The sequence below is a fragment of the Guillardia theta genome (assembly GCF_000315625.1).
Source record: "Guillardia theta CCMP2712 unplaced genomic scaffold GUITHscaffold_73, whole genome shotgun sequence".
In the NCBI taxonomy this organism is placed as follows: domain Eukaryota; class Cryptophyceae; order Pyrenomonadales; family Geminigeraceae; genus Guillardia; species Guillardia theta.
In genome coordinates, this window is record NW_005434601.1 from 16107 (window position 1) to 40576 (window position 24470).

General features: G+C 48.8%; 8 protein-coding genes and 1 non-coding gene across 9 annotated transcripts; 2 read left to right on the top strand and 7 right to left on the bottom strand.

Annotated features, from left to right (window-relative positions):
- Window positions 1-178: 178 nt before the first annotated feature.
- On the bottom strand, window positions 179-2270 carry GUITHDRAFT_114145 (hypothetical protein; the record flags this gene model as incomplete). The annotated part of the gene is made up of 2 exons (XM_005826570.1): window positions 179-882; window positions 938-2270. The coding sequence occupies 2 exons, from the start codon at window positions 2268-2270 to the stop codon at window positions 179-181; spliced, it is 2037 nt and encodes a 678-aa protein (XP_005826627.1).
- A 6763-nt stretch (window positions 2271-9033) lies between these two features.
- GUITHDRAFT_114147 (hypothetical protein) lies at window positions 9034-9367 on the bottom strand (the record flags this gene model as incomplete). Its single annotated transcript, XM_005826571.1, has 2 exons — window positions 9034-9126; window positions 9188-9367. 2 exons carry the CDS (start codon window positions 9365-9367, stop codon window positions 9034-9036), a joined length of 273 nt encoding a protein of 90 aa, XP_005826628.1.
- Window positions 9368-10763: 1396 nt separating this feature from the next.
- GUITHDRAFT_114148 (hypothetical protein) lies at window positions 10764-11097 on the bottom strand (the record flags this gene model as incomplete). The annotated part of the gene is made up of 2 exons (XM_005826572.1): window positions 10764-10856; window positions 10918-11097. 2 exons carry the CDS (start codon window positions 11095-11097, stop codon window positions 10764-10766), a joined length of 273 nt encoding a protein of 90 aa, XP_005826629.1.
- A 1396-nt stretch (window positions 11098-12493) lies between these two features.
- GUITHDRAFT_114149 (hypothetical protein) lies at window positions 12494-12827 on the bottom strand (the record flags this gene model as incomplete). Its single annotated transcript, XM_005826573.1, has 2 exons — window positions 12494-12586; window positions 12648-12827. The coding sequence occupies 2 exons, from the start codon at window positions 12825-12827 to the stop codon at window positions 12494-12496; spliced, it is 273 nt and encodes a 90-aa protein (XP_005826630.1).
- A 1406-nt stretch (window positions 12828-14233) lies between these two features.
- GUITHDRAFT_114150 (hypothetical protein) lies at window positions 14234-14567 on the bottom strand (the record flags this gene model as incomplete). The annotated part of the gene is made up of 2 exons (XM_005826574.1): window positions 14234-14326; window positions 14388-14567. The coding sequence occupies 2 exons, from the start codon at window positions 14565-14567 to the stop codon at window positions 14234-14236; spliced, it is 273 nt and encodes a 90-aa protein (XP_005826631.1).
- A 1369-nt stretch (window positions 14568-15936) lies between these two features.
- On the bottom strand, window positions 15937-16430 carry GUITHDRAFT_52229 (hypothetical protein; the record flags this gene model as incomplete). Its single annotated transcript, XM_005826575.1, has 4 exons — window positions 15937-16011; window positions 16080-16135; window positions 16202-16270; window positions 16349-16430. Coding segments are annotated over 4 exons (282 nt in total), but the record flags the coding sequence as incomplete, so codon positions are not given.
- Window positions 16431-17875: 1445 nt separating this feature from the next.
- Window positions 17876-19208, top strand: GUITHDRAFT_114151 (hypothetical protein; the record flags this gene model as incomplete). Its single annotated transcript, XM_005826576.1, has 5 exons — window positions 17876-18301; window positions 18363-18668; window positions 18724-18943; window positions 18989-19057; window positions 19102-19208. The coding sequence occupies 5 exons, from the start codon at window positions 17876-17878 to the stop codon at window positions 19206-19208; spliced, it is 1128 nt and encodes a 375-aa protein (XP_005826633.1).
- A 38-nt stretch (window positions 19209-19246) lies between these two features.
- On the top strand, window positions 19247-23061 carry GUITHDRAFT_114152 (hypothetical protein; the record flags this gene model as incomplete). Its single annotated transcript, XM_005826577.1, has 29 exons — window positions 19247-19301; window positions 19350-19449; window positions 19597-19648; window positions 19698-19748; window positions 19801-19845; window positions 19897-19954; window positions 20002-20055; window positions 20107-20163; window positions 20208-20296; window positions 20567-20613; window positions 20652-20703; window positions 20757-20828; window positions 20872-20967; window positions 21017-21055; window positions 21097-21254; window positions 21313-21432; window positions 21757-21832; window positions 21883-21920; window positions 21964-22018; window positions 22071-22118; window positions 22161-22224; window positions 22268-22302; window positions 22343-22375; window positions 22419-22454; window positions 22493-22541; window positions 22585-22701; window positions 22747-22786; window positions 22833-22941; window positions 22990-23061. 29 exons carry the CDS (start codon window positions 19247-19249, stop codon window positions 23059-23061), a joined length of 1917 nt encoding a protein of 638 aa, XP_005826634.1.
- Window positions 23062-24355: 1294 nt separating this feature from the next.
- On the bottom strand, window positions 24356-24428 carry GUITHDRAFT_t85. The gene has a single exon. It is a non-coding gene; the product is annotated as a tRNA-Ala (tRNA).
- Between the last annotated feature and the right edge of the window lie 42 nt (window positions 24429-24470).

Below are 24470 nucleotides of genomic sequence, written 5' to 3' on the forward strand. Positions count from 1 at the left end.
CCATTCAGCTTCCTCAGCCTCAGTCAGGAGAGTTGCCTCTCCTCACCTTGGCCTTCGGTCGCCACCTACTCCTCCTCCATTCAGCTTCCTCAGCTTCAGTCAGGAGAGTTGCCTCTCCTCACCTTGGCCTTCGGTCGCCTCCTACCCGGGGGCCTTCTCTCCTTACCTTGAGCTCAGCTCAAGCTCGGTACGGGCTCGCCCCGTCTTCTTCCTCGCCCTCGCCTTGCTCTTCCTCCATGTCTTCCTCTTCTTCGTCATCTTCCCTCATCTCCACTCGCAGTCGGTCCTTCTTGTCCACCTTCAGCGAGCAGGCCAGCACATGCATCTCTGCGAATTTACTCAGTGCTATGAACAGGAGGCTAAGAGATCGACGCTCTATGTCGTCCCTCTCCGCCTCCTGCTCAAGCTCAGCAGTTGCCGTTGCCCGTGGCGAGAACGCGCTGCCCCTCCTTGCCTTCTTGCTCTCTCCTTGCACGCGAGTCCAGCGCTTGCTCTGCAGCCACTTCCCCAGCTTCTCCTTGAGAACGTTGCGCCCAACTCCCTGCTCCTCTGGCATCTTCGCCCACTCTCCCAGCGACATGAACTCCAGGCTCCCCGGAGAGTAGAAGGTGTCGTGGAGGTTGCCAACGGCCTTGTCCAGGACCAGCTTGATCGGCTCGCTCGTCCCTGCCTCGTTCAAAGAAGCTGCATCTTCGATGACTGCTGACAGCTCGCTGACGAGCTGCATGTCCTCTTGGCTTGACGGAGATGCTGCCTCCATTGTGATCCTCTCCAGGTCTGTAAACTCCAGCCACTCTCCCTCGCTCTCCTCCTGTCGCTGCGCTGCGTCGCTGGTGCCCCGCTGACCAGCCGCCTCAGAGTCAGGCTCCTTGTCGAAGCCGACTGCTTCGAGCTTGGTTGCTGCGCCTTCGAGATAGAAGGGCAGCTCCTTCATCACGCCTTCGAGATAGAAGGGCAGCTCCTTCATCATGCGTCGAGCATCCTAGGAGGATGCATAGCTTGGACCCGTTAGCGATCTCCAACAAGACTCTCTTGACTCTTGCGATAGACGTGTTGCCGCCGTTGCACAGCCCCTCCATCTCCTTCCTCCCGCCGTTGCACAGCCCCTCCATCTCCTTCCTCGTGAAGCGACCAGATGCCGCCGTCGACTTGATGATGATCTTGATCTCCTTGCCGTCCTTGCCGCCTGCCTTCTTCTGCATCCTTGATGCCTTCTTCAACTTATTTCTGGACACAAAGCGATCAGCTGTCAACTCGACTGCGAGCGCCTCTCTGATCTTCGGGTCCTCGCTGAACAGAGTCAGGTGTACTCCCTCCATCGCTTCGCTCTCTCGGAAAGCTCGAAATGCTGTATCATTCGCCTCTGGGCAGCTCGAGGAGACGATCCACTCCACCTCCCTCTGTCTCCAGATGACGTTGGCCCCTACAGCGATGAAGCCTTTCTGACCTAAGCCTTTGTGGACTTGCTGTCCTGGCGCCCCAGCGACCAGCATGCCTGCCAGCGGCTGGAGTTGGACCGCTGCAAGGGACTGGCGCAGCAGCTGATAGCAATAGACGGCAGCTATCTCAGCCGTTGTCATGCCGCCCAAGGTTAGCAGGTGAGTCAGCTCTGCCAAGCTGCCCCCTTTGCCCCAGGGTCCTCTCTTGGCTCGAATCTTGAAAGATCGATCGTGCACGATGCTCACATGTACAGCTGTGAACTTGCGACCATCGATCGCGAAGTCCTCTCTTCCCTGCCAGAGCTTCTCCGCTTGTGCATTGCGGAGGAAGGAAACAGTCACCGGGATCTCCTCAGCACTCGCTTTACTCTCTTGCACTGAGTCTACGATCAGTCCGATCTCTTCAAATTTCTTCTTCAGCTTCTCTTCATGGTTGACATACACCGACAGCTTTTCTTCATGGTTGACATACACCGAGGAGATGCCCAGGAGAGTCATGGAGATGAAGGAAGTCACCTCGTTGCCTGCTGAGGCGGTGTATGTCTCGACCTTCTCCTTCTTGGCTTCTTCAATCTGCTGCATAAACCACTCTCTGGATGCGTCACTCCATCCAGTCATCGCTTCTTGCAGAAGCTCACGTCGTGCCTGCTGACACGTCGAGCGGATGGCTTCTGCGATAGCGTCGGGGGTGCATCCCTCCACAGCCTTGCAAGCCTGGGCTGTCCTGCTGTTCGGATAACGCTTCGCGAAGCTCTTCACCCTCTCGACGAGATCAGCTTCGAGGACAGAGGCATCCGATGATCCACAAGTCCGCTCTGCGTGTATTGGCATGATCTCCGATACAGCAGGTTGCGAACATTTTCATCATACTGAAGAACCATACTTAGAAAGCTATTTGAAGTATACAAACCTCTCGCTTGCAGCTTCCTTGGCGCCCTGGCAGCTTCCCCTACACCACGCGTGCAGCCATGGTGCCTGAAATAACGGGCGCTCGTGCCTGAAATAACGGGCGCTCTAAACCCTAAACCCTAAACCCTAAACCCTAAACCCTAAACCCTAAACCCTAAACCCTAAACCCTCCTCCTGCTGCCGTCGCTTGTTGCTGGAGAACATACCCTATTCGCATGGTTCTATTTTTTCTGCTCTGTGTGACGTCTCCTTCAATAGCTGCTGTGATATGCCTTCCGCCTTGGTGATCGCTGCGCGGCTGGATCTGACTCCTTCGTTGGTTACACATCTCCTCATACGTTGGGAGGATGTTGTCATGAAGCTGAGCTCTGGGGTATGTTATAGCTCCTCTAACGTTTTCATCAGGCAACGATTCCCTGTTCCCCAAAAGTTTGCTGCGTATGTTATCTGAGCGCCTTTCGGGATCCGGCTGATAATTTCGAAGCCTTCTGGTATCTCATCAATGTTATTCTTCCATCCTATCAGAATGACATGTATTGTGTTTTGCAGCCGGGATGTGCTCGCGAAATCTCTTTTGTTTATCTATCCAACCACCACTCGTTGCAGTTCCTTTGCTCTCTTGTTGCTTAGAGCCTGGGGATGTGTGTGTAGTTACGAAATGTACTGATGTCACAATCTGTGATCTCTGCTAGATCAAGTTGTAAAAACTCGTATGCCAATGGTTGTGTTGTTTCTTGGCGAACCTCTGATACTACCTCTTCGAGTTGTTGCCACCATGCTGTAGCTTCTGTTTCGCCGTCGTCCAACGCACTGCGGCATTGACTATTTCCAGCAACAGATGGATACTTTGATTGCATTCTCTTCGGTTATTCCCGTCTTCTTCTTCCTTTGTTGCAGATGTACTGAGGGAGCCGAGTCCAGCGACGCTTCCAACCATTCTATTGGTGGGTCCGAGGTTGTGTTTACTCCTGTGTGGGGCGGCTCAAAGATAGCGATGGCAAACCCTAAACCCTAAACCCTGCCTCCTTCGTTTCCTAGTATTTTATTAAGGCGGGTTTGTTGGCTCTATCCTCCCCCTCCTTTGTTTGCTCCGGTTTGTCCTTCTTTTTCAGTCAATAAAGGGATTTCTTTTTAATTTAGATCAACCACAGCAGTCCTCGTGATGGCTGACAGTCTGGCTGACAAACTTGAAAAAGTCGTTATGGCTGACAGTCTGGCTGACAGTCTGGCTGTATAAAAAGTTTGTTTTTGTTATGGCTTTACAACCCCACCCTTCTGTCAGCATGAAGGGTACTTGCGCAAACATGACGCAGGCGCGGAGCTGCGACAGCAACAATGCGTGCAAGACGTTCGTGCGCGCTTCTCTCGCAGTCAACATTGTTGTCCTCATTGCTGTCTGCACTGTTGTTATAGCTCCGGTTCGCCCAGAGGCCGTGACTTTGGCTTTGGGCCCTCCCACGCCGGGTCGCGGAATTCTACTGTCAGTATATTTTGCCATCCTCATTGACTCGGTTATTCTATTGGGGCTGCACTTGTACTGTTCGGATACTGCACCAGTTGAATACATGATAGCTGCACTTCTTGCAACGCAAGTCCTGTACAAGATTTCAACTCCTGCTACTGCAGGCGTTGGCAATCCTGTGGCGATCAGCAACCTCTGTATCAGTGTTCTGCATACTTCCACGCTGTATCTGCTGTGGCGAGGGCATACAAGAAGAGTCTCCGCTGCTCCCGCATCTCTTGCAATGCATGCCAATTGAATCAGTATGAGCACGAGGTGCATTCGTGAACTACTAGTGCACCCACACAACGATCAAACCTTGCAGGCAAGGTGATGTTGTACCCATGACATCGTTGCACTTGTAACGATGCAACAGCATCATGCCGAAATAGCAAAAACTATAAGGGCAATATGAAGTTTTATGTGGAATACCTCAGGTACCGTGTCGGGTACATTTTGGTACTTCATCAGGCAAATACCGACTGTTATGTGTACCATGCCCAACGTGGCAGGGCGCATCTTGTACGGTGGACCTGGCGGCTAGTCGTAAACTCAGTACATACGACAGGTAGAGTACTATGAGGATGAGACTTGACCGTACCATAGCAAGATCATTTACGACACTATTTAAGCTCAGAGAGGAGCGGACACCTTCGCTGCTCGTTTCCTCGCCACTCTTACACATCAGTCCCTCATACGTTATCTTGCTCTGCTGATACATAAACAAATCTAGCTTCATTCTTCATTCTCCCAAGCACACCTTGCTACGTTGTGGAACAAGTCTCACATCAGGTTAGAGCCTCGCGTTGAAGAATGACGACAGCTTACCAACTAAACTGGCCTCCATCAAATGGCAACTCGATCCTTACAAGAGTTACACCAGAGAATGCAAGAACTGCCGCTCCAGCAATCGAAGAATTTATTCAAAGAGAGCTAAGCGGGAGATTCTTTGCATATCTCAACTCAGAAGGGAAAGAAGAGAAAATGCAAGCTTTCTTCGAGCACAACATTCCAATCTCAGAAGGATTATCAGTTGCAGAAAAAGAAGCCATTATCGTCAAGCGGAGAGAATTCGTGCAAATAGCAGACCAAGCACTCATTCAAATTCTGTTTGCAATCTACGAAAATTGCAGCAGCAGAAAGAAAACCATAACGCGATATATGAAAGAGCAGCACAGCGATTCCAACGCAGGGAAGTTTCACTTCGCCGCGATACGAGCGTGGAATGAATTTAAACAATTGGACCAACCGACTGAGTTGTCAAGCACGAAACAAACAACTCAAAGCTTGAAAGAACTCAACCAAGCACTGAAGTATGGAGGAGACTATACTACTTACGTCACCGATATTATTCGGATTCTTGAGAGATTCATGGAAAAAGGACAGGACTGTGAACTCATTCTAGCCACCACCTGGGACCAGATCCAACATGAATTGAAAAGTATCGATCGACACGGAGAACAAGGACAAATCGCAAAATGGATTACCAACCAAATCCAACGAGCGTCAACCGAACCAACGTTCTACTACAACGAGAAACCCACCATTGAAAGCCTTCAACGATTTCACGAAGAACTCCTTCATTTCACCAAACAAGGATCTACGAAAGACGGTAACGCAGTCCCAATCGTGCGCACTACCTACAGCCACCCTGGCTTCCCAAACAAACGGAAGGCGCCACAAGACGTAGATGGCACAAACCACAAGAAGAACAAGGTTTACCATACTACGGATCAAGGCGGTACCCAAGGGCAAGAATGTGCGATTTGCATTGAGTGCAATTACCCCGCAAAGATCTACAAGAGTCACGGTACATCACAGCACGACAAGACTAAGATCGGCAAGAAATGGAAAAGAATTACCGGAGACCCAGTCAACGGATTCCAGACTAAAGCCTGGAAAAAAAGAGAACAGCAAGCTACTCGAGCAGCCGCACAGCAAGTTGGGAACCAACTGCCGAACAAGGGCTCCGCGTACAACAAGCCCAAGTTTCAGGGGAAACCCAACGCAAAAAACTTTCGTCAGAAAAACCCCAACTGTTCCAATGAGAACAGCGGGAACTACCCAAAGTCAAAGTTCAAAAAGAACATGACGACTACGGGAGGCAATGATTTCATTGTGAACCTTGCTGAAGCGTTACAGCAGGTCGCAAAACGCGGCCATCATCTCGCTGAATCTAACGATTACAGCACAGATGAGGAAAATGAAGAAGAACAAATTTCGGAAGGCGATGAAGAGGCTCCAACGCCTCCAAGACGCCTGAAAGAAACTGTCCGCAAGGCTGCCGCAAAAGGCAACAACGCTGCATCTTCATTCACTCAGGGTGCTAAAAACAACAGACATAAGAATAAATCTGAAAAAGATTACTCGAAATGTCTCGCTGCCCCACAACTACACAAGCGCAAAGAGATACCTCTTCAAACAGAGCAATTGGATGCGACTCTGTTTTCGAAAGTATCCACTCCATGGTTCCTAAAAGACATGTTCGAGGTACCTAGACTCCTCATTAGGAATCTGGACCGACATAAAGTCTTCATGACCTGTAGATCAACACAGAACAAGCATTCGCTGTTCGCTATCGTTGACTCAGGAGCCACCATCAGCGTCCTCTGCGACGCTAAGTGGATCCGAAAAAGATTTGCATACGAGAGCGAAATCACCGGAGTCGGTGGCCAGAAAGTCAACACATCCATGGGAGGCCTACTCGTAGGCAAGATGGAATCTGTCACCAACAAATCATATGCTTTCGCGACCCTTGCAACAATCATCCAAGACAAGAACGCTGCTGCAAATCTACTATCAATATGGAGAATTACGAACTCCAACAACACTGTTATTCATCATGGGAGCGTAACAAAAGGAACTCACGGTATCATCACTGCAAACAAGGATTTCATACCATTCTATTTTTGCCCTAAGACATATCTATGGTATGTCGAAATCAAACCGTCAGATGAACAAACTAATCGACTCTTCTCGTCAACAAACTCAATACAATGGGACAAGAAATCCTTGCTACGAGAAATACAACAAGGAGAATTTCCTCTCAACTCTAAACCGCGATCAACAAACAAAACACAGAAACTAAAACAGAACGCAAGTACCTATTACACCAAGGTATCGAACTTGAAAACTCTCGCAGATGGGGAGGGAACATAGTGTACTACGAAGCTGCGAAAGCTTTCCAACCGACACCTATGAAATCCATACCCATAAGCATGCGGGACGTTCGTCAAGAATTAGAAGACATTACCTCGGAAGAATCTGTCGACAGCGAAACCGAAAGTGATCACTCCAGCTCAGAAGAAGAAAACCTTACTGAAGAGTCAAGGATAAGTGTAACACAAGATGCTATCGACAAACAGACCAAGGACTACTTCACAGATCCAAAATCGTTCGCAGATATAGACGACTTCACGAATACAACGATGGAAGAATTGGATGAAAATGACAAAGAATACGAGGAGCAACTAAAACACGACAAGTCCGACCTCAAGGATATCTACCTCTATTCAACAGGAGAAAGAATACGAGGAACTAAAGCCTCAGCTATCCTCCTGAAATGGCATATCAAGACAAATCATATCAACAAAAAATACCTATTCCAACTTGCAGACAGAATTGACGGGATGGAGGAACTGAGGAGACTCAGCAAAAAGACCCCACTACCAACTTGTCATACTTGTCGCAGAGCAAAAAGCAAAGCGGCTGCATTACCGAAATTCAAAGAAAAGAGATCTGACAGCCGGTTCCATCGACTTCATGGAGATATGAGCACATACCGACTAAGGTCCATCGAAGGAGCAAAATACCTGATGCTATGGAAAGACAGTTATAGCTCATTCAAAATGCCAGTCGGAATGTACAGCAAAAAAGGTTACAGAAAATCTCTACGCCTAGTCACACGCAGATACAACAACGGGGTCTTCCCCAAAGTTGTACGCGTAGACAACGGCGGTGAGATGACGTCGAAAAAATCTCTGAGAATGTACGAAAAGAACAACATCTACCTGGAACGGGCTGCACCCTATGAGCACTGGCAGAATGGCAGAGCAGAATCTGGGATCTATTCATTAGACACCAGAACTCGACTCGCCATAATCCATTCCAACGTGCCGAAGAACCTGTGGCTCAACGCAATCTATTACAACGCTGAAATCGAAAATGCATTCTTACCTATGAGCAGAGGATCAGACATGAGCTGCTACGAAGCGTTCACAGGGAAAAGACCAAACGCGGAGAAATTTCACCCATTTGGATGCCTGTGCTATGTCCATGTGTTAAAAGACAGGAGATTAGCACAAGGAAGAGACAAAAAGCTAGGACCTACGGCAGAAGTCTGTGTATTCCTTGGATTCGCCCACCATCTAGGAATGAAAGGATTCCTCGCAGCGTCTCTAAATGGCAAACAACTCTACGTCACAGAAAACAACATAAGCTTCAATGAAGAAGTGTTTCCTTATCGATTCTCACACCCTGAAGATAAGACATGGAAAATACCATTCGGAGCTTGTAACGATTTCGGAGACGACAATGTCACCATACTCAATCGAGCAGGTGAACGGTTAACAGAGATGTCAGGATCAAGGAACCACATCAGGATTTGCCTTTGCCTTTGCCTTTGCCTTTGTTGGTTTTACATCCTGGTTCTACATGTTAACATGGAGCTGAACTTTCATTGAAGACAGAGTTTGTTGTATAAACAACCTTTCGCACACTATCACCGAGCACAGATGAACTTCGGGTCGCTCTTTCTCAAGCACAGATGATCTCAGGATTTCTCTTTGTCAAGCGCGCGCACATCACATCAGCCTCTATGCTGTCTGTGTGGTATTGTCCTCGTACTGATCTTTGACATTAACTTTTCCCACGCTGCAGTGGCATGTGCGTGCCTGGAATGAGCCAAAGACTGCAATAGACAGTGTCTGCACTCACATCAATGCGAGCTCAGCGCAAGCTGTTCTTTTACGCCTCGAAGGCAGCGCAGATGTTGATGAAAACGATAACGAGTATAGATTTCATGTTAGCAAATATTTGCGTGTTTTAGTGCATGTTCGTCTTGCTTTCTTTCTATTGTGTATACAAACAGAAGCAAGGCATATAGATAATGTAAGGAAACAACGCGTCGTTGATCATGTACGTTGCGAGGGTATGTTGAAATGTTCTAATCCTAATCATTGCATTTTACTTGCTTTGAGTTGGTGTCTTGGAGTGAGCTCCATGCGATATCAGGCTCTTGAAAAAGTTCGGGGCGTCCGAAGGAAGATAAGTGAAGCCCTGCGAAAGAACGAGAGGAGAGGATCAGTTATGATAGTTGGTAAAGGATATCAGGACAAACCTCATTCTCCTTGAAGCCTTCTGTGAGACTCTTGTAGAACTTAGGGTAGTGCAGCTTGCAAGTGGGCTCATACCCTTCAAATGGTCGAAACGCGGGTTTTGACTTCGGAGTTGTCTCTTCCACGTAGTCTCGAAGCTTTCCTATTGTGTCTTGCATGGTCGGTGGCAGGTCGGCAAACATTATCCCCCACTGATTCAGGTTACATCATATCCTTTCAGATCTTTCATACTTCCTTTCTTCCTCCTCTCTAGACTGTTCCTGTGGATGATGGGAAAGATTATTCTTTTTAATTTAGATCAACCACAGCAGTCCTCGTGATGGCTGACAGTCTGGCTGACAAACTTGAAAAAGTCGTTATGGCTGACAGTCTGGCTGACAGTCTGGCTGTATAAAAAGTTTGTTTTTGTGATGGCTTTACAACCCCACCCTTCTGTCAGCATGAAGGGTACTTGCGCAAACATGACGCAGGCGCGGAGCTGCGACAGCAACAATGCGTGCAAGACGTTCGTGCGCGCTTCTCTCGCAGTCAACATTGTTGTCCTCATTGCTGTCTGCACTGTTGTTATAGCTCCGGTTCGCCCAGAGGCCGTGACTTTGGCTTTGGGCCCTCCCACGCCGGGTCGCGGAATTCTACTGTCAGTATATTTTGCCATCCTCATTGACTCGGTTATTCTATTGGGGCTGCACTTGTACTGTTCGGATACTGCACCAGTTGAATACATGATAGCTGCACTTCTTGCAACGCAAGTCCTGTACAAGATTTCAACTCCTGCTACTGCAGGCGTTGGCAATCCTGTGGCGATCAGCAACCTCTGTATCAGTGTTCTGCATACTTCCACGCTGTATCTGCTGTGGCGAGGGCATACAAGAAGAGTCTCCGCTGCTCCCGCATCTCTTGCAATGCATGCCAATTGAATCAGTATGAGCACGAGGTGCATTCGTGAACTACTAGTGCACCCACACAACGATCAAACCTTGCAGGCAAGGAACCACATCAGGATTTGCCTTTGCCTTTGCCTTTGTTGGTTTTACATCCTGGCTCTACATGTTAACATGGAGCTGAACTTTCATTGAAGACAGAGTTTGTTGTATAAACAACCTTTCGCACACTATCACCGAGCACAGATGAACTTCGGGTCGCTCTTTCTCAAGCACAGATGATCTCAGGATTTCTCTTTGTCAAGCGCGCGCACATCACATCAGCCTCTATGCTGTCTGTGTGGTATTGTCCTCGTACTGATCTTTGACATTAACTTTTCCCACGCTGCAGTGGCATGTGCGTGCCTGGAATGAGCCAAAGACTGCAATAGACAGTGTCTGCACTCACATCAATGCGAGCTCAGCGCAAGCTGTTCTTTTACGCCTCGAAGGCAGCGCAGATGTTGATGAAAACGATAACGAGTATAGATTTCATGTTAGCAAATATTTGCGTGTTTTAGTGCATGTTCGTCTTGCTTTCTTTCTATTGTGTATACAAACAGAAGCAAGGCATATAGATAATGTAAGGAAACAACGCGTCGTTGATCATGTACGTTGCGAGGGTATGTTGAAATGTTCTAATCCTAATCATTGCATTTTACTTGCTTTGAGTTGGTGTCTTGGAGTGAGCTCCATGCGATATCAGGCTCTTGAAAAAGTTCGGGGCGTCCGAAGGAAGATAAGTGAAGCCCTGCGAAAGAACGAGAGGAGAGGATCAGTTATGATAGTTGGTAAAGGATATCAGGACAAACCTCATTCTCCTTGAAGCCTTCTGTGAGACTCTTGTAGAACTTAGGGTAGTGCAGCTTGCAAGTGGGCTCATACCCTTCAAATGGTCGAAACGCGGGTTTTGACTTCGGAGTTGTCTCTTCCACGTAGTCTCGAAGCTTTCCTATTGTGTCTTGCATGGTCGGTGGCAGGTCGGCAAACATTATCCCCCACTGATTCAGGTTACATCATATCCTTTCAGATCTTTCATACTTCCTTTCTTCCTCCTCTCTAGACTGTTCCTGTGGATGATGGGAAAGATTATTCTTTTTAATTTAGATCAACCACAGCAGTCCTCGTGATGGCTGACAGTCTGGCTGACAAACTTGAAAAAGTCGTTATGGCTGACAGTCTGGCTGACAGTCTGGCTGTATAAAAAGTTTGTTTTTGTGATGGCTTTACAACCCCACCCTTCTGTCAGCATGAAGGGTACTTGCGCAAACATGACGCAGGCGCGGAGCTGCGACAGCAACAATGCGTGCAAGACGTTCGTGCGCGCTTCTCTCGCAGTCAACATTGTTGTCCTCATTGCTGTCTGCACTGTTGTTATAGCTCCGGTTCGCCCAGAGGCCGTGACTTTGGCTTTGGGCCCTCCCACGCCGGGTCGCGGAATTCTACTGTCAGTATATTTTGCCATCCTCATTGACTCGGTTATTCTATTGGGGCTGCACTTGTACTGTTCGGATACTGCACCAGTTGAATACATGATAGCTGCACTTCTTGCAACGCAAGTCCTGTACAAGATTTCAACTCCTGCTACTGCAGGCGTTGGCAATCCTGTGGCGATCAGCAACCTCTGTATCAGTGTTCTGCATACTTCCACGCTGTATCTGCTGTGGCGAGGGCATACAAGAAGAGTCTCCGCTGCTCCCGCATCTCTTGCAATGCATGCCAATTGAATCAGTATGAGCACGAGGTGCATTCGTGAACTACTAGTGCACCCACACAACGATCAAACCTTGCAGGCAAGGAACCACATCAGGATTTGCCTTTGCCTTTGCCTTTGTTGGTTTTACATCCTGGCTCTACATGTTAACATGGAGCTGAACTTTCATTGAAGACAGAGTTTGTTGTATAAACAACCTTTCGCACACTATCACCGAGCACAGATGAACTTCGGGTCGCTCTTTCTCAAGCACAGATGATCTCAGGATTTCTCTTTGTCAAGCGCGCGCACATCACATCAGCCTCTATGCTGTCTGTGTGGTATTGTCCTCGTACTGATCTTTGACATTAACTTTTCCCACGCTGCAGTGGCATGTGCGTGCCTGGAATGAGCCAAAGACTGCAATAGACAGTGTCTGCACTCACATCAATGCGAGCTCAGCGCAAGCTGTTCTTTTACGCCTCGAAGGCAGCGCAGATGTTGATGAAAACGATAACGAGTATAGATTTCATGTTAGCAAATATTTGCGTGTTTTAGTGCATGTTCGTCTTGCTTTCTTTCTATTGAGTATACAAACAGAAGCAAGGCATATAGATAATGTAAGGAAACAACGCGTCGTTGATCATGTACGTTGCGAGGGTATGTTGAAATGTTCTAATCCTAATCATTGCATTTTACTTGCTTTGAGTTGGTGTCTTGGAGTGAGCTCCATGCGATATCAGGCTCTTGAAAAAGTTCGGGGCGTCCGAAGGAAGATAAGTGAAGCCCTGCGAAAGAACGAGAGGAGAGGATCAGTTATGATAGTTGGTAAAGGATATCAGGACAAACCTCATTCTCCTTGAAGCCTTCTGTGAGACTCTTGTAGAACTTAGGGTAGTGCAGCTTGCAAGTGGGCTCATACCCTTCAAATGGTCGAAACGCGGGTTTTGACTTCGGAGTTGTCTCTTCCACGTAGTCTCGAAGCTTTCCTATTGTGTCTTGCATGGTCGGTGGCAGGTCGGCAAACATTATCCCCCACTGATTCAGGTTACATCATATCCTTTCAGATCTTTCATACTTCCTTTCTTCCTCCTCTCTAGACTGTTCCTGTTGACTCAAGTGGATGATGGGAAAGATTATTCTTTTTAATTTAGATCAACCACAGCAGTCCTCGTGATGGCTGACAGTCTGGCTGACAAACTTGAAAAAGTCGTTATGGCTGACAGTCTGGCTGACAGTCTGGCTGTATAAAAAGTTTGTTTTTGTGATGGCTTTACAACCCCACCCTTCTGTCAGCATGAAGGGTACTTGCGCAAACATGACGCAGGCGCGGAGCTGCGACAGCAACAATGCGTGCAAGACGTTCGTGCGCGCTTCTCTCGCAGTCAACATTGTTGTCCTCATTGCTGTCTGCACTGTTGTTATAGCTCCGGTTCGCCCAGAGGCCGTGACTTTGGCTTTGGGCCCTCCCACGCCGGGTCGCGGAATTCTACTGTCAGTATATTTTGCCATCCTCATTGACTCGGTTATTCTATTGGGGCTGCACTTGTACTGTTCGGATACTGCACCAGTTGAATACATGATAGCTGCACTTCTTGCAACGCAAGTCCTGTACAAGATTTCAACTCCTGCTACTGCAGGCGTTGGCAATCCTGTGGCGATCAGCAACCTCTGTATCAGTGTTCTGCATACTTCCACGCTGTATCTGCTGTGGCGAGGGCATACAAGAAGAGTCTCCGCTGCTCCCGCATCTCTTGCAATGCATGCCAATTGAATCAGTATGAGCACGAGGTGCATTCGTGAACTACTAGTGCACCCACACAACGATCAAACCTTGCAGGCAAGGAACCACATCAGGATTTGCCTTTGCCTTTGCCTTTGTTGGTTTTACATCCTGGCTCTACATGTTAACATGGAGCTGAACTTTCATTGAAGACAGAGTTTGTTGTATAAACAACCTTTCGCACACTATCACCGAGCACAGATGAACTTCGGGTCGCTCTTTCTCAAGCACAGATGATCTCAGGATTTCTCTTTGTCAAGCGCGCGCACATCACATCAGCCTCTATGCTGTCTGTGTGGAATTGTCCTCGTACTGATCTTTGACATTAACTTTTCCCACGCTGCAGTGGCATGTGCGTGCCTGGAATGAGCCAAAGACTGCAATAGACAGTGTCTGCACTCACATCAATGCGAGCTCAGCGCAAGCTGTTCTTTTACGCCTCGAAGGCAGCGCAGATGTTGATGAAAACGATAACGAGTATAGATTTCATGTTAGCAAATATTTGCGTGTTTTAGTGCATGTTCGTCTTGCTTTCTTTCTATTGTGTATACAAACAGAAGCAAGGCATATAGATAATGTAAGGAAACAACGCGTCGTTGATCATGTACGTTGCGAGGGTATGTTGAAATGTTCTAATCCTAATCATTGCATTTTACTTGCTTTGAGTTGGTGTCTTGGAGTGAGCTCCATGCGATATCAGGCTCTTGAAAAAGTTCGGGGCGTCCGAAGGAAGATAAGTGAAGCCCTGCGAAAGAACGAGAGGAGAGAATCAGTTATGATAGTTGGTAAAGGATATCAGGACAAACCTCATTCTCCTTGAAGCCTTCTGTGAGACTCTTGTAGAACTTAGGGTAGTGCAGCTTGCAAGTGGGCTCATACCCTTCAAATGGTCGAAACGCGGGTTTTGACTTCGGAGTTGTCTCTTCCACGTAGTCTCGAAGCTTTCCTATTGTGTCTTGCATGGTCGGTGGCAGGTCGGCAAACATTATCCCCCACTGATTCAGGTTACATCATATCCTTTCAGATCTTTCATACTTCCTTTCTTCCTCCTCTCTAGACTGTTCCTGTTGTATAAAAAGTTTGTTTTTGTGATGGCTTGACTATTGGCAGACATGCCCCACCCTTCTGTCAGCATGAAGGGTACTTGCGCAAACATGACGCAGGCGCGGAGCTGCGACAGCAACAATGCGTGCAAGACGTTCGTGCGCGCTTCTCTCGCAGTCAACATTGTTGTCCTCATTGCTGTCTGCACTGTTGTTATAGCTCCGGTTCGCCCAGAGGCCGTGACTTTGGCTTTGGGCCCTCCCACGCCTGGTCGCAGAATTCTACTGTCAGTATATGGTATCTTTTTCTTCATTACATAGATGATCAACGATTCAAAAATGCATTGATGTCGCTTTTCTTCCAATTTCGCATTTTTCTAACATATGGATTCCATTTCAATTGTCCTTGTCTCCTGGTACGTGCCTTCGACTTAGAACTCACTAATTGGGAAAAGCCTTTGTTGTCATATGTTTTGAACCAATGTTGAGCTTCAGCCAGTGTTTGTCTTTCTACAAAATTCCTCCACCGTTCAAGTTCTGCATCTCCGTTCTCTGATTCCCTCATTTCTTTGCTGATGAATCTTTCAAAAAGTTTCGACAAGAACGGGCAGGTATTCCTTCAAAGCAGGATGCTTCTTCACAGTGTTACCAAAATGCCATGCAATCCATGCGTTCTCCCATTGATGCTCAGGTGATCTGGGTAAATTATTTGGAGTGTACATCCTTTCACTCGTCTGACCCCGCATCATGTTGTCCATCTTGGTATCAATCCTATCAACGGCCTTCATTATCTGGCGAACATCGTCCCGTGCTGCAGCTCGCTCACTGTCACTGCCACTTCCTTGCGACTCATTTTGACGAGTTTGACGGCGACGTTTGGGAGGACCAATATTTCCGTCAAGCTTCCTGAGGCGTTTTTTCATCTTGTTCATTTCCTCCTTGAGTCCTCTGACCTCCTGTGCAATCGTCTTGTAATGCAAGTTCTGCATGACATGAGGGGGCAACCAGTACTTCTCATCTCGATGCTCGCGTCACCAGGCAACCCACACTTGACTCGAAGCTTTAATTCATCCAGCATCCCTTCTGTTCGAACCAATGCACAGCATCAGGTGATGCTCGTCTAATCGAGTCTTCCGTGGCAAATAGTCCCAATGATAAACCAAATTCGCTGGAGCATGTTCCGCTACACCTCGAAATTCCTGCCTGATGTGTGGGAAGCACACATAGCTGTCCTCCTAAGGACCAAAGTGGGGTGGAAGGTTAGCCCTGCAGCCTCGAACTTAAAATATCGATCATAAACCCCTCTATTTGCCCACCCAGCTCTTTCTGTAAGTGCCACGACAGGTGGGCATTGGGTACTTCCACTTGCACCGAAGGTGGCAGCGCCCTATACCTGAAGTAAGCTCGAGTCAATGGTGCCACACTAGAAACTTGGCTGATCGCCATTGATCGTACCTTTCTTACAGAATGAGTTCCTATCTCATCAGCTTTGATCCCCAGCCTTTCCATTTCTATACACACTCTCCTCCAGCAACATAACAAATCTGTTGAGCTCCTGGATGTCTCTGACTCTTCACCTTCGCCTTGTGCTGGTACCGACATAGTTCGGTGCAAAGACATTAGGAATCTATGATACTGATTCGTACCTGTGCATATGTCAGACTGATCCCCATTTGATAGAACCATTTCAAAATACCAGGAAATAGTTTGTTGTTATCACCAACCTGACAACAAGTACATCCCCACCGCAAGCATTGGACATATATCTGGAATTGTCGGATTCGCAAATACAGCTCGTGGGTCTCGTTTCTCTCCGCCTTGATCAGTCTTGGAGTAAAAATATCAGCCGCGATGATACTATCATTTCGCCAAGCCATGTGACGATACATAATTTCTGCGACATTAACAGAGCGACTCATGAGATTCCAAGACAGGATTAGAAAAAGCCTTGAAAACAAAATTTCCGGCTCTCTGCACACTATCCATGATGAACAAATCTATCGATACAGTTCAAACGGCAGAGCTTCTTTATCTTGCCCCTTGCTGTGCAATCCTGTCTGTAATGGTATTGTTCAACCCTTTGTACAAAATTCCAATGTCATTCTCCATTTTCTGATAGAGTTCACTGTGGCCGTATCTCCTGAACAAGAATCGAATCGCGGCGCGTAACGAACAATACGAATTGAATCGCAACTCGCTTTGTGTGGTCATTACATACCCCACGTATTCTCCTAAATTTTCCACCTTGAAAACGTCGAAGCGAGTGGGTGGTATGGCTTCTGTCATCAACGTCATAAATCTCCTGTCGATTGCGATATTCTGATGCTGCACTGTCAGTTCCTTTTTGAAATCGTCACCTAGCAAAGAAGCTTTATGGTGATAAATCCATGGCACTGCCGCAAGGCTGCAGGCGGTGGCCCGCAGTGAGCGGCCCCCGTCAGCAGGCCTCACTGTCTTTCCCGCACTTGACAGGTAAGTGGTCTTGGAACCTTGGGATAAAATCCTGTTCTTTACATCCGCTATCACCTTCCTCCAATCTGGACTACTTTCTGCGGCACTAGCAGAATCAGATCTATCACTCCCAGCATCGGAAAGTGCTGGACTCTCTCCGATAGCAGCTGCTGGAACAGCACCAGCATCCGATGATCAGCCTTGTGTGGTTCTTCAAGCTCCTTCTCTCTTCCACTCTCAGACTCGAGTGGTTCGCATCCACACCAACTTGCCTCCAATATTCGCAACCATTGATTTGGTTAGCGCAAAGGTGATGAAAGGCCCATATATTTCGAGCAAGCACTGGATGAGAGTACGGGATTGCGCCCGCGGCCGGTCACCTAGTTTAAAAGCCCTGAAGGAATTCGGAGTTTGACCCGGTTGCGTTCCGATCCACCTTCCGCGTGTGCTACTAGGAGGACCTACCCTACCGATACTCACTGGATTGATATCAAAAACACCCCTACTTCCAGTGCTTGTTTTTGACCAGTTGGCCGCCCCCGTCATGGCAGGAGATCGACGATCAGGAGGTGAGGAGAGTCAACGAGGAAAAGAGAAGCAAAGAGTGGAAGAAGATTTGAAGTTCGAAACATAGTGATGTTCAACTGTCAGAGTCGATGCTGTAGTAGAGCATTTGCAATACCTTGAGAGGTCGACCATTTCCATTCATTCTTTCCAACATGCAGAAAGGATGACAGCATTCGTGACTTTCTTATGATCTTGTTACAGGAGGTGGTGACCCTATTGTGTTTCCCATCGGCATGATGATGCTTGCCCTGGGAGCTCTTTCTCTGATCTTCTATCGCGCGAAGCATCCTAGCATTGTTCCCTGTATGATCGTTGGTCTAGTTGTCGGCGGCACCGGCTTGAACGAAAAGATGAAGCTCAGTCAGGACGTGATTGTGCATGTGCAGGAACTGGGGATGGTTTTGGTTCTGTTCTTCATCGGCTCAGCCGTGGACGTGCATGCATTCTTCAAGTACCGCAAGATAGTCATTATCGTCGGTCTCTGCATGCTCGTGATGAACCTTGGCATGTTCTGCCTCATTGGGGGCCTCGGCCTCAGTCATCGAGGAATCACAATTTTCGTGTTTGCAGTCGCATGCTCCATTCCTTCTCAGACCATCATCGCCAACACACTCAGCTCTGATCACTCTGAGCTCACACTGCATGGTAAGATCCTCAAGGTATGGAGCGGGAGCATGCGTTGCACATCTTCGTGCATGTCTTCTCTGATCCTTGATACAGGGAGTCGCCCTCATGCTTACCTCCCTCTGCGTTCTTTTCATGACCTTCCTGCAAGCATACCTTGAGAGCTTGCAGACGACATCTTGCGACGCCAGCAGGCGATACAGCAGCGACTGCTCCTCGCGCCGAGAGGTCACCGCCACCGCATCTTCAGCGACGGAACCATCCACAGAATCCGATGCATACTTCTACAGCCACATTGGAGCTGAGATCGGGAAGCAGATCGGGTTAATGTTTGCGGTGGGAGCTGTGATAGCTTTGCTGTCACGATATGCACTAGAAAGAGTTTTCCGCTTCTTCACCGTGGTCAGTCAAAACCGTTGAGAGCGCGATTCAACTTCTGCTTTTGACTTAGTAGCAGGACGGAGAAATGCTCTTTATTGGTACGGTTGCGTACAACCTGGGAACAGCAGCGATTTGCACCCTCATCGGCTTCTCCCCCTGGGTGGGAAGCTTCATTTCTGGGCTAAGCGTTTCCCAGCTCACTCAGCGCATGCAAATCGAGAGCAAGATCGACTCATTCAAGTCGTTCAGCGTCTACATCTTCCTCTTCATGGCATGCATCAACGTCCGCGTCACAGGTCGCGCCCTCAAAACGCAAGTCTCGCTCTGACCGCAGAGTTCAGGTGACAGACTGGCTGACATTATGGGCAAGTCCTTCTTGGTTTCAATCTGCGGCATCATCTTCACTCCCTGTAATTCCAATCGCACACTGGCGGGCGTGAATTATCTTCCGCAGGCTTCGTGTGGCTCACGGGGTTTCTTATCGGGCTCAAAGCCAGGACGCTCTTCTTTATTGGAAACTCTCTGAACCAGGCGTGCCTCATGCAGTTCCTTGACCTCTGATGACGTCATGCCTTCACCAGATGAGCGAGCTTTCTATCATGATCTCGACGCTTGCATGGAGCTCGAAAATCTTCGACCAGGAGATCGTTGCAGGTGCGCTGAGCTGCATGTAGTTGCACCAACGCTCACGTCAAGCTCCAGTCGTGATCGTCTCTACTCTACTCTCTATCGGATTCTCCTGCACCGGTCAAGCGCTAGAATTTCAGGCAAACGCTCCCCCTGCTAGAATGAAGAGCTGGATGTAATGTGAGAACAGATCTTTGAGCTTCTGCGCGGGTTGAAGTTCTTGGATCGGTTGACTCATCGGTACGTGACAGCTGCGTTGGAGTTTGAGGAGGAAGAGGATAGCGGGGAGGAAGAGTAGGACTGACGAAGTGCATTTGGGCAGCCGAGACGCGCAGTGGGAGTCAGGGTTCTGCTTCAACAAGCACGTCGTCCTGGTGATCCGAGGGAGCTGCTTCAGGCTGTTCGCGCTCAGCATTATGGCAGCTGGGCTTCAACGAGACAGGACAGCAGATAGCAGAATTCTTTCGACACAAGGTGCGGACCGTGACATTGACAACATGGAAGGGAGTGACCGACTGCTCACAAGGGACAAGATGTTGTGATGATCGACCTGGACCCGGAGCTTTTCGTGGTGATACAAAAGAAAGAGAGAAAGTAGGGCAGGAAACTGAAAGGCGCACAGGTGCTCAAGAAACTTTATCATGGAGCCGAAGTCAAGATAGCCATAGGTTGGCTCCTAGGTTTGATCTTGGAGGCTGGGGCAAGTAACGGCCGCGTGTGAGAGCAGGGTACGCTGACTTGAGCGCGGAGCTTTCCTGCGCTCTTGAAAGACCATCCATGGGTGATCGGAGGCGTGCGGGAAACCATCAGCACTGCTGATTTGTCAAGGCAGGCAACATCGAGGACGAGGGGAGTGACCCACAGGCTCCCAGCCATTCCAAGGATGCAGGTACTGCATGCTATAGAATCGCTTGATCATGGACCATTTGTCAGATTTCAATTCCTCCGCGCACGCTGCTGGAAGCCCTCCAGCGAATGGCTGCGGACAGTCTCAAACGACAACAAAGCACATCTCTACAGCTGTATGCGTTGTTCCCCTTCTACTCTCATTCTCTCTACTGACTGTTTGAACGATCGCAGTCAATGAGTTTCATGGATAAGGTCGTCAGTCCACAACATCTTTCCTTTTGTTTTTCTCCCTCGTTTTCATTTCTTTCGGCTGAGAGTGTTCCAACTTCCTTCCTTGCCGATCTTAAATCTTTGTCGCTTCTGCTTTTCTTTGCGATGCTTGCATGCCTTGTGGTCGTGATGAAGCATCTGACGCCATCCATGGCAGTCACGACACGACACAGAAATACTGCTGCACTCCTTTAGCCATGAAGGGCTGGAGCTCGAGTGGGTGATGCCGGCACTTGTTGGTCTCTGACCTGACAGCAGAGGCACGGGTACAAACATCTTTCCTGTGTACGCAGACCCCGAGAACCGCGAGGTCAGACACGTCCAGCCATCAGCTCAACCGCAGCTGACCCAACGCCTTGGCAGACGTGGGAGGCTTTCAACCTCGCCAACGCAGCGCTGGTCGTGTCCTGCATGGTCGACGGGCAAGAGGCTGAGGTTGAGGGAACTCTTGCAGGAAGGCAGCTGGTCTAACTTGAAGGTCCTTGGGTCCCTCGTGCAGGTTCAGCTCGCGGAGAAGCTCAAGGAGGCTGGCGTCCCTTTCATGGCTGTGACCAACAGCAACAACGAGGCCCGGGTGACCCCCCGAGCAGCTTGCGACTCAAGTCAGCTGACCTTCTCCGCAGGAGCTCTACGCCCATGGCTGCGCCTATGCCATCCAGCAGGTGACCCTGCCCGGTGCAGTGCAAGAGCTGAACGGCATCAGGAGTACCTCGCGTCATGCCTGCTCAAGAAGCTCTTGCTCATGGAGGTGGAGGCGGAAATCGACAAGAACAGGCAAGACCTCCACTCATCGTCAGTCTATCTTGACAGACTTGTAGCTTCTTCACCGGCCATCGCATGCATCACATCGCCAACCTCGAGGTCCATCAGCAGTCCCCACGTTCTTACCTCATGCCCTGAGAGCCTGACGGCTTGGCAGGAGCAAGAGCATATCGAAAATCTTCACAAGCTCAGCAACTTTCTTTGAAAACAAGACGGCTGTCGACAAGAGGAAGCAACGTCAAGTGCTTATTCGTCAAGTTAGGCAAAGTGTATCAATGTAGCTCCCATTCAGCGCACTATGGAACCTTAAAGTTACTCTCGGAACACTACGATGCAATGTCAATAGAAAAATCCCATCTCCGACGATCGGACTGAACCTTGAAACATCCTTGGAAACTCGTCGTTTGCTGGCTACTTGGGATGTCTTGACGGCCCCCTGGCTATTGGCACCGGCCCCGCCACTGTGAAGTGACTGGAGTGCCGGGCCGCTGTACTGGGTCCGCATCAGGTGCTTTTTTTTAGCTATCTAACTAAATTAACTAAAAGAAACGGTATTGATTGACAGATCGCAACAGCTTTTGACTTATTTTTTTTCCACAAGTTGTGGAGCCATGGCAGAACTCGCGGATGCAGTTGCTCGCGCTCGTTCTCGAAAGCTGAGACTCTGTAAGGAGCAGGTGAATCAGCCTGACCTGAAGACCTCAATGACGACCTGAGCCTCTTCCAGGAAGATGCTCATCGCATAAGGAGGCCGGAGGACCAACGGTATGTCAGAGTACTTCCAAATGCACCTGATGTGAAAACTCAGCAAGAATTACCAACAGAGAAGATTTGAGCTGACAATGAAGATGAAACAACAAAAGGTTCTCTTCTTATCTTTCTCATATTTTACTTGCTCGTCACGCCAGATTGCAGGCGTCAAAGGAAAAAGAGTTGGAGCACATTCGAAACGACGTTGTTACGGTAAACGAGTCAAACATACAAGCCTTGAGAATGACGAACTAGCTGAAGCAAGAGCATCGACGACTTCAGATCAGAATGGAAGAGATGGCTAGGACACAATTATTGGGTCAGATAATGTGAGGAAGAGGCATCGTCTGACTTGTTCCCAGACTGGAAGTCATTGCCAAGCGCGGAGGCTTTCATAGTGAGCGAGCAAGCAGCTTGAGTTGGCTTAGCTGTTGCAGGAACGTGAGGGGTCGCTGCTGTTGGACTCGGCGGTTCTCCTCTACCTTATTCTACTGTGAACTGATAGTGCGGTAGCGCCCAGACGTCGTCTTGTTCGTCTGCGAGCAAGAAGTAGGCAACAGCACTTGTTCGCTGTGACTCGCATCCAGATCGAGAAGCTCACGGCCAGTCAAGAACAAAAGCAGCTGAGTGTAGACGGTGAGACGAATCCATGATGAGGTGAGCTCACGACTACGAGCAGTCGTAGCCCAGGACATGCAAGGCTTGCAGATGAATCAAGCTCGTCTCTCCCGACTGCTACCCATGGCAAAGCTTCTGAAAGTAGTGTGCGACCTCAGAGCGGAACTGATTCGAAAGAGTACTTGTCCACAAACATAGCGCCCTCGTGATATTCCTTCTGCAGGAGAAAGAGATTCCTCGATGACACGTGAAGCTTCACATCGGTACAGGTTACGACAAGACTGATACGGCCATGCTTACTCAATGAAGGGATGCGATCGTGCGCCCTGAAGAGCAAGAGCTTGCCATGAGCAATCCAGCCGAGACAAGCCAACAAATAGAGGTCGAGACTCCAACAGTGTGCTCGAGGTGTACCAAGGTATGTGGGTTGCTTCAGAACGCGCATCGTGACATCACCTCCCTCAAGGAATACTTTCCCAGCAAGAACACTCCTACATCTTGCAGGTTTGACGATTACATGACGCTCAGACACGAGTGACCATGTTGAAGATTTCACAAGGGCTGTAAGATTGTACTGCAGAACATGGGATCGGGATGGAGCTGTTGTAGAAGTGATTCTGTTTTGTTCTTCTTCCGGCACTCACTCACGATGCAGGAAATGGGCTGGGATGCATGTACGCACCACACACTCCTGCGTAATCGTTGTGACATGCTGAAAGAAGAATAGATAAGGAAAACGAACAAATTCATTGATTACTGCTTATTACAAACAGAATGAATATGCCTGGCGTTGTAGGTGTCACAATCATACAAACTTGCCCGATGCAGCCCAGCATGTTGTGCTTCTGTGTCAAGAACAATAGTAGGTTCTACTTTTCCTGTGCATGAGTCAAAAGATGAATGAAGCGATGAGCTAATTACCAGTGTCTACCATAGCGTTCCATAGGAGCTGGAACATACTGCCAACAGACCAAGTAAGCAAGCATGAATTCAACCAATCTATACACGAGAAAGGTTTTCCAATATGATTTCTTGAGCTCACTTCGTTCGCCACCTCTACTACTGTACAACCTTCATTGTATCTGCGGTACTCCTTCTGACACAGTGACTTCTCCTCAGCCCCAGTCATCACTGCTAGCTCTCTCCACTGCCCGCCCTCCCAACTCTTCCCCACTGCTTCCCCCCCCCTGGACCACTGCTCCCCCTCCCTGGACCACTGCTCCCCCTCCCTGGACCACTGCTCCCCCTCCCTGGACCACTGCTCCCCCTCCCTGGACCACTGCTCCACTCGCTCGCTTCCCCACTTCGCTTCCTCCCCACGACTTGCCCTGTGCTCACTGCCGTCTACTTCTGTACCATTGTACCATGAGCCCCCGAAATATCACAGATGGGATCATTGGCCGGCGAGTCAAAGTCACCAGGCGGGCACGGTTAGGGCATGTGAGAGTCGAAGCCGGCCCGGTAGGCCCGGGCCAAGTACAGTTACGGAACTTTGGAAAGTAAGCCTTTCTGCCAGGGCTCACTGAGTCAGTAATAATCAGTACGAGGACAATCAGGAATCAGGCCCTGAGTTCAGGTTCTGCCAGGGCTAATAATCATTACGAGGACAATCATGAATCACCGGGAGTTCAGTTTCTGCCCGGCCAGGGCTCCGAGGCTCAGAATAACGGTACGGTCGGCGCCGCGCGCCTTCCCCCGATCAGTTAAAAATAAAGCTCACTGATGAGTGAGTCGTACTCATCTAACTTGAAGCCTCTAATTGGAGCCTGACTCAGTGACTCGTGACGGCTCAATGAAAAACGGATATGGAAGCACACAGAATTTCAGCAAAATGGAAGCGCCGGGTTTCGATCCCGGTGCCTCGCGCATGCGAAGCGCGCGCTCTACCAATTGAGCTACGCCCCCATATGGTTCACGTGTGTTTATCAGGGATAATATAGTGATAAT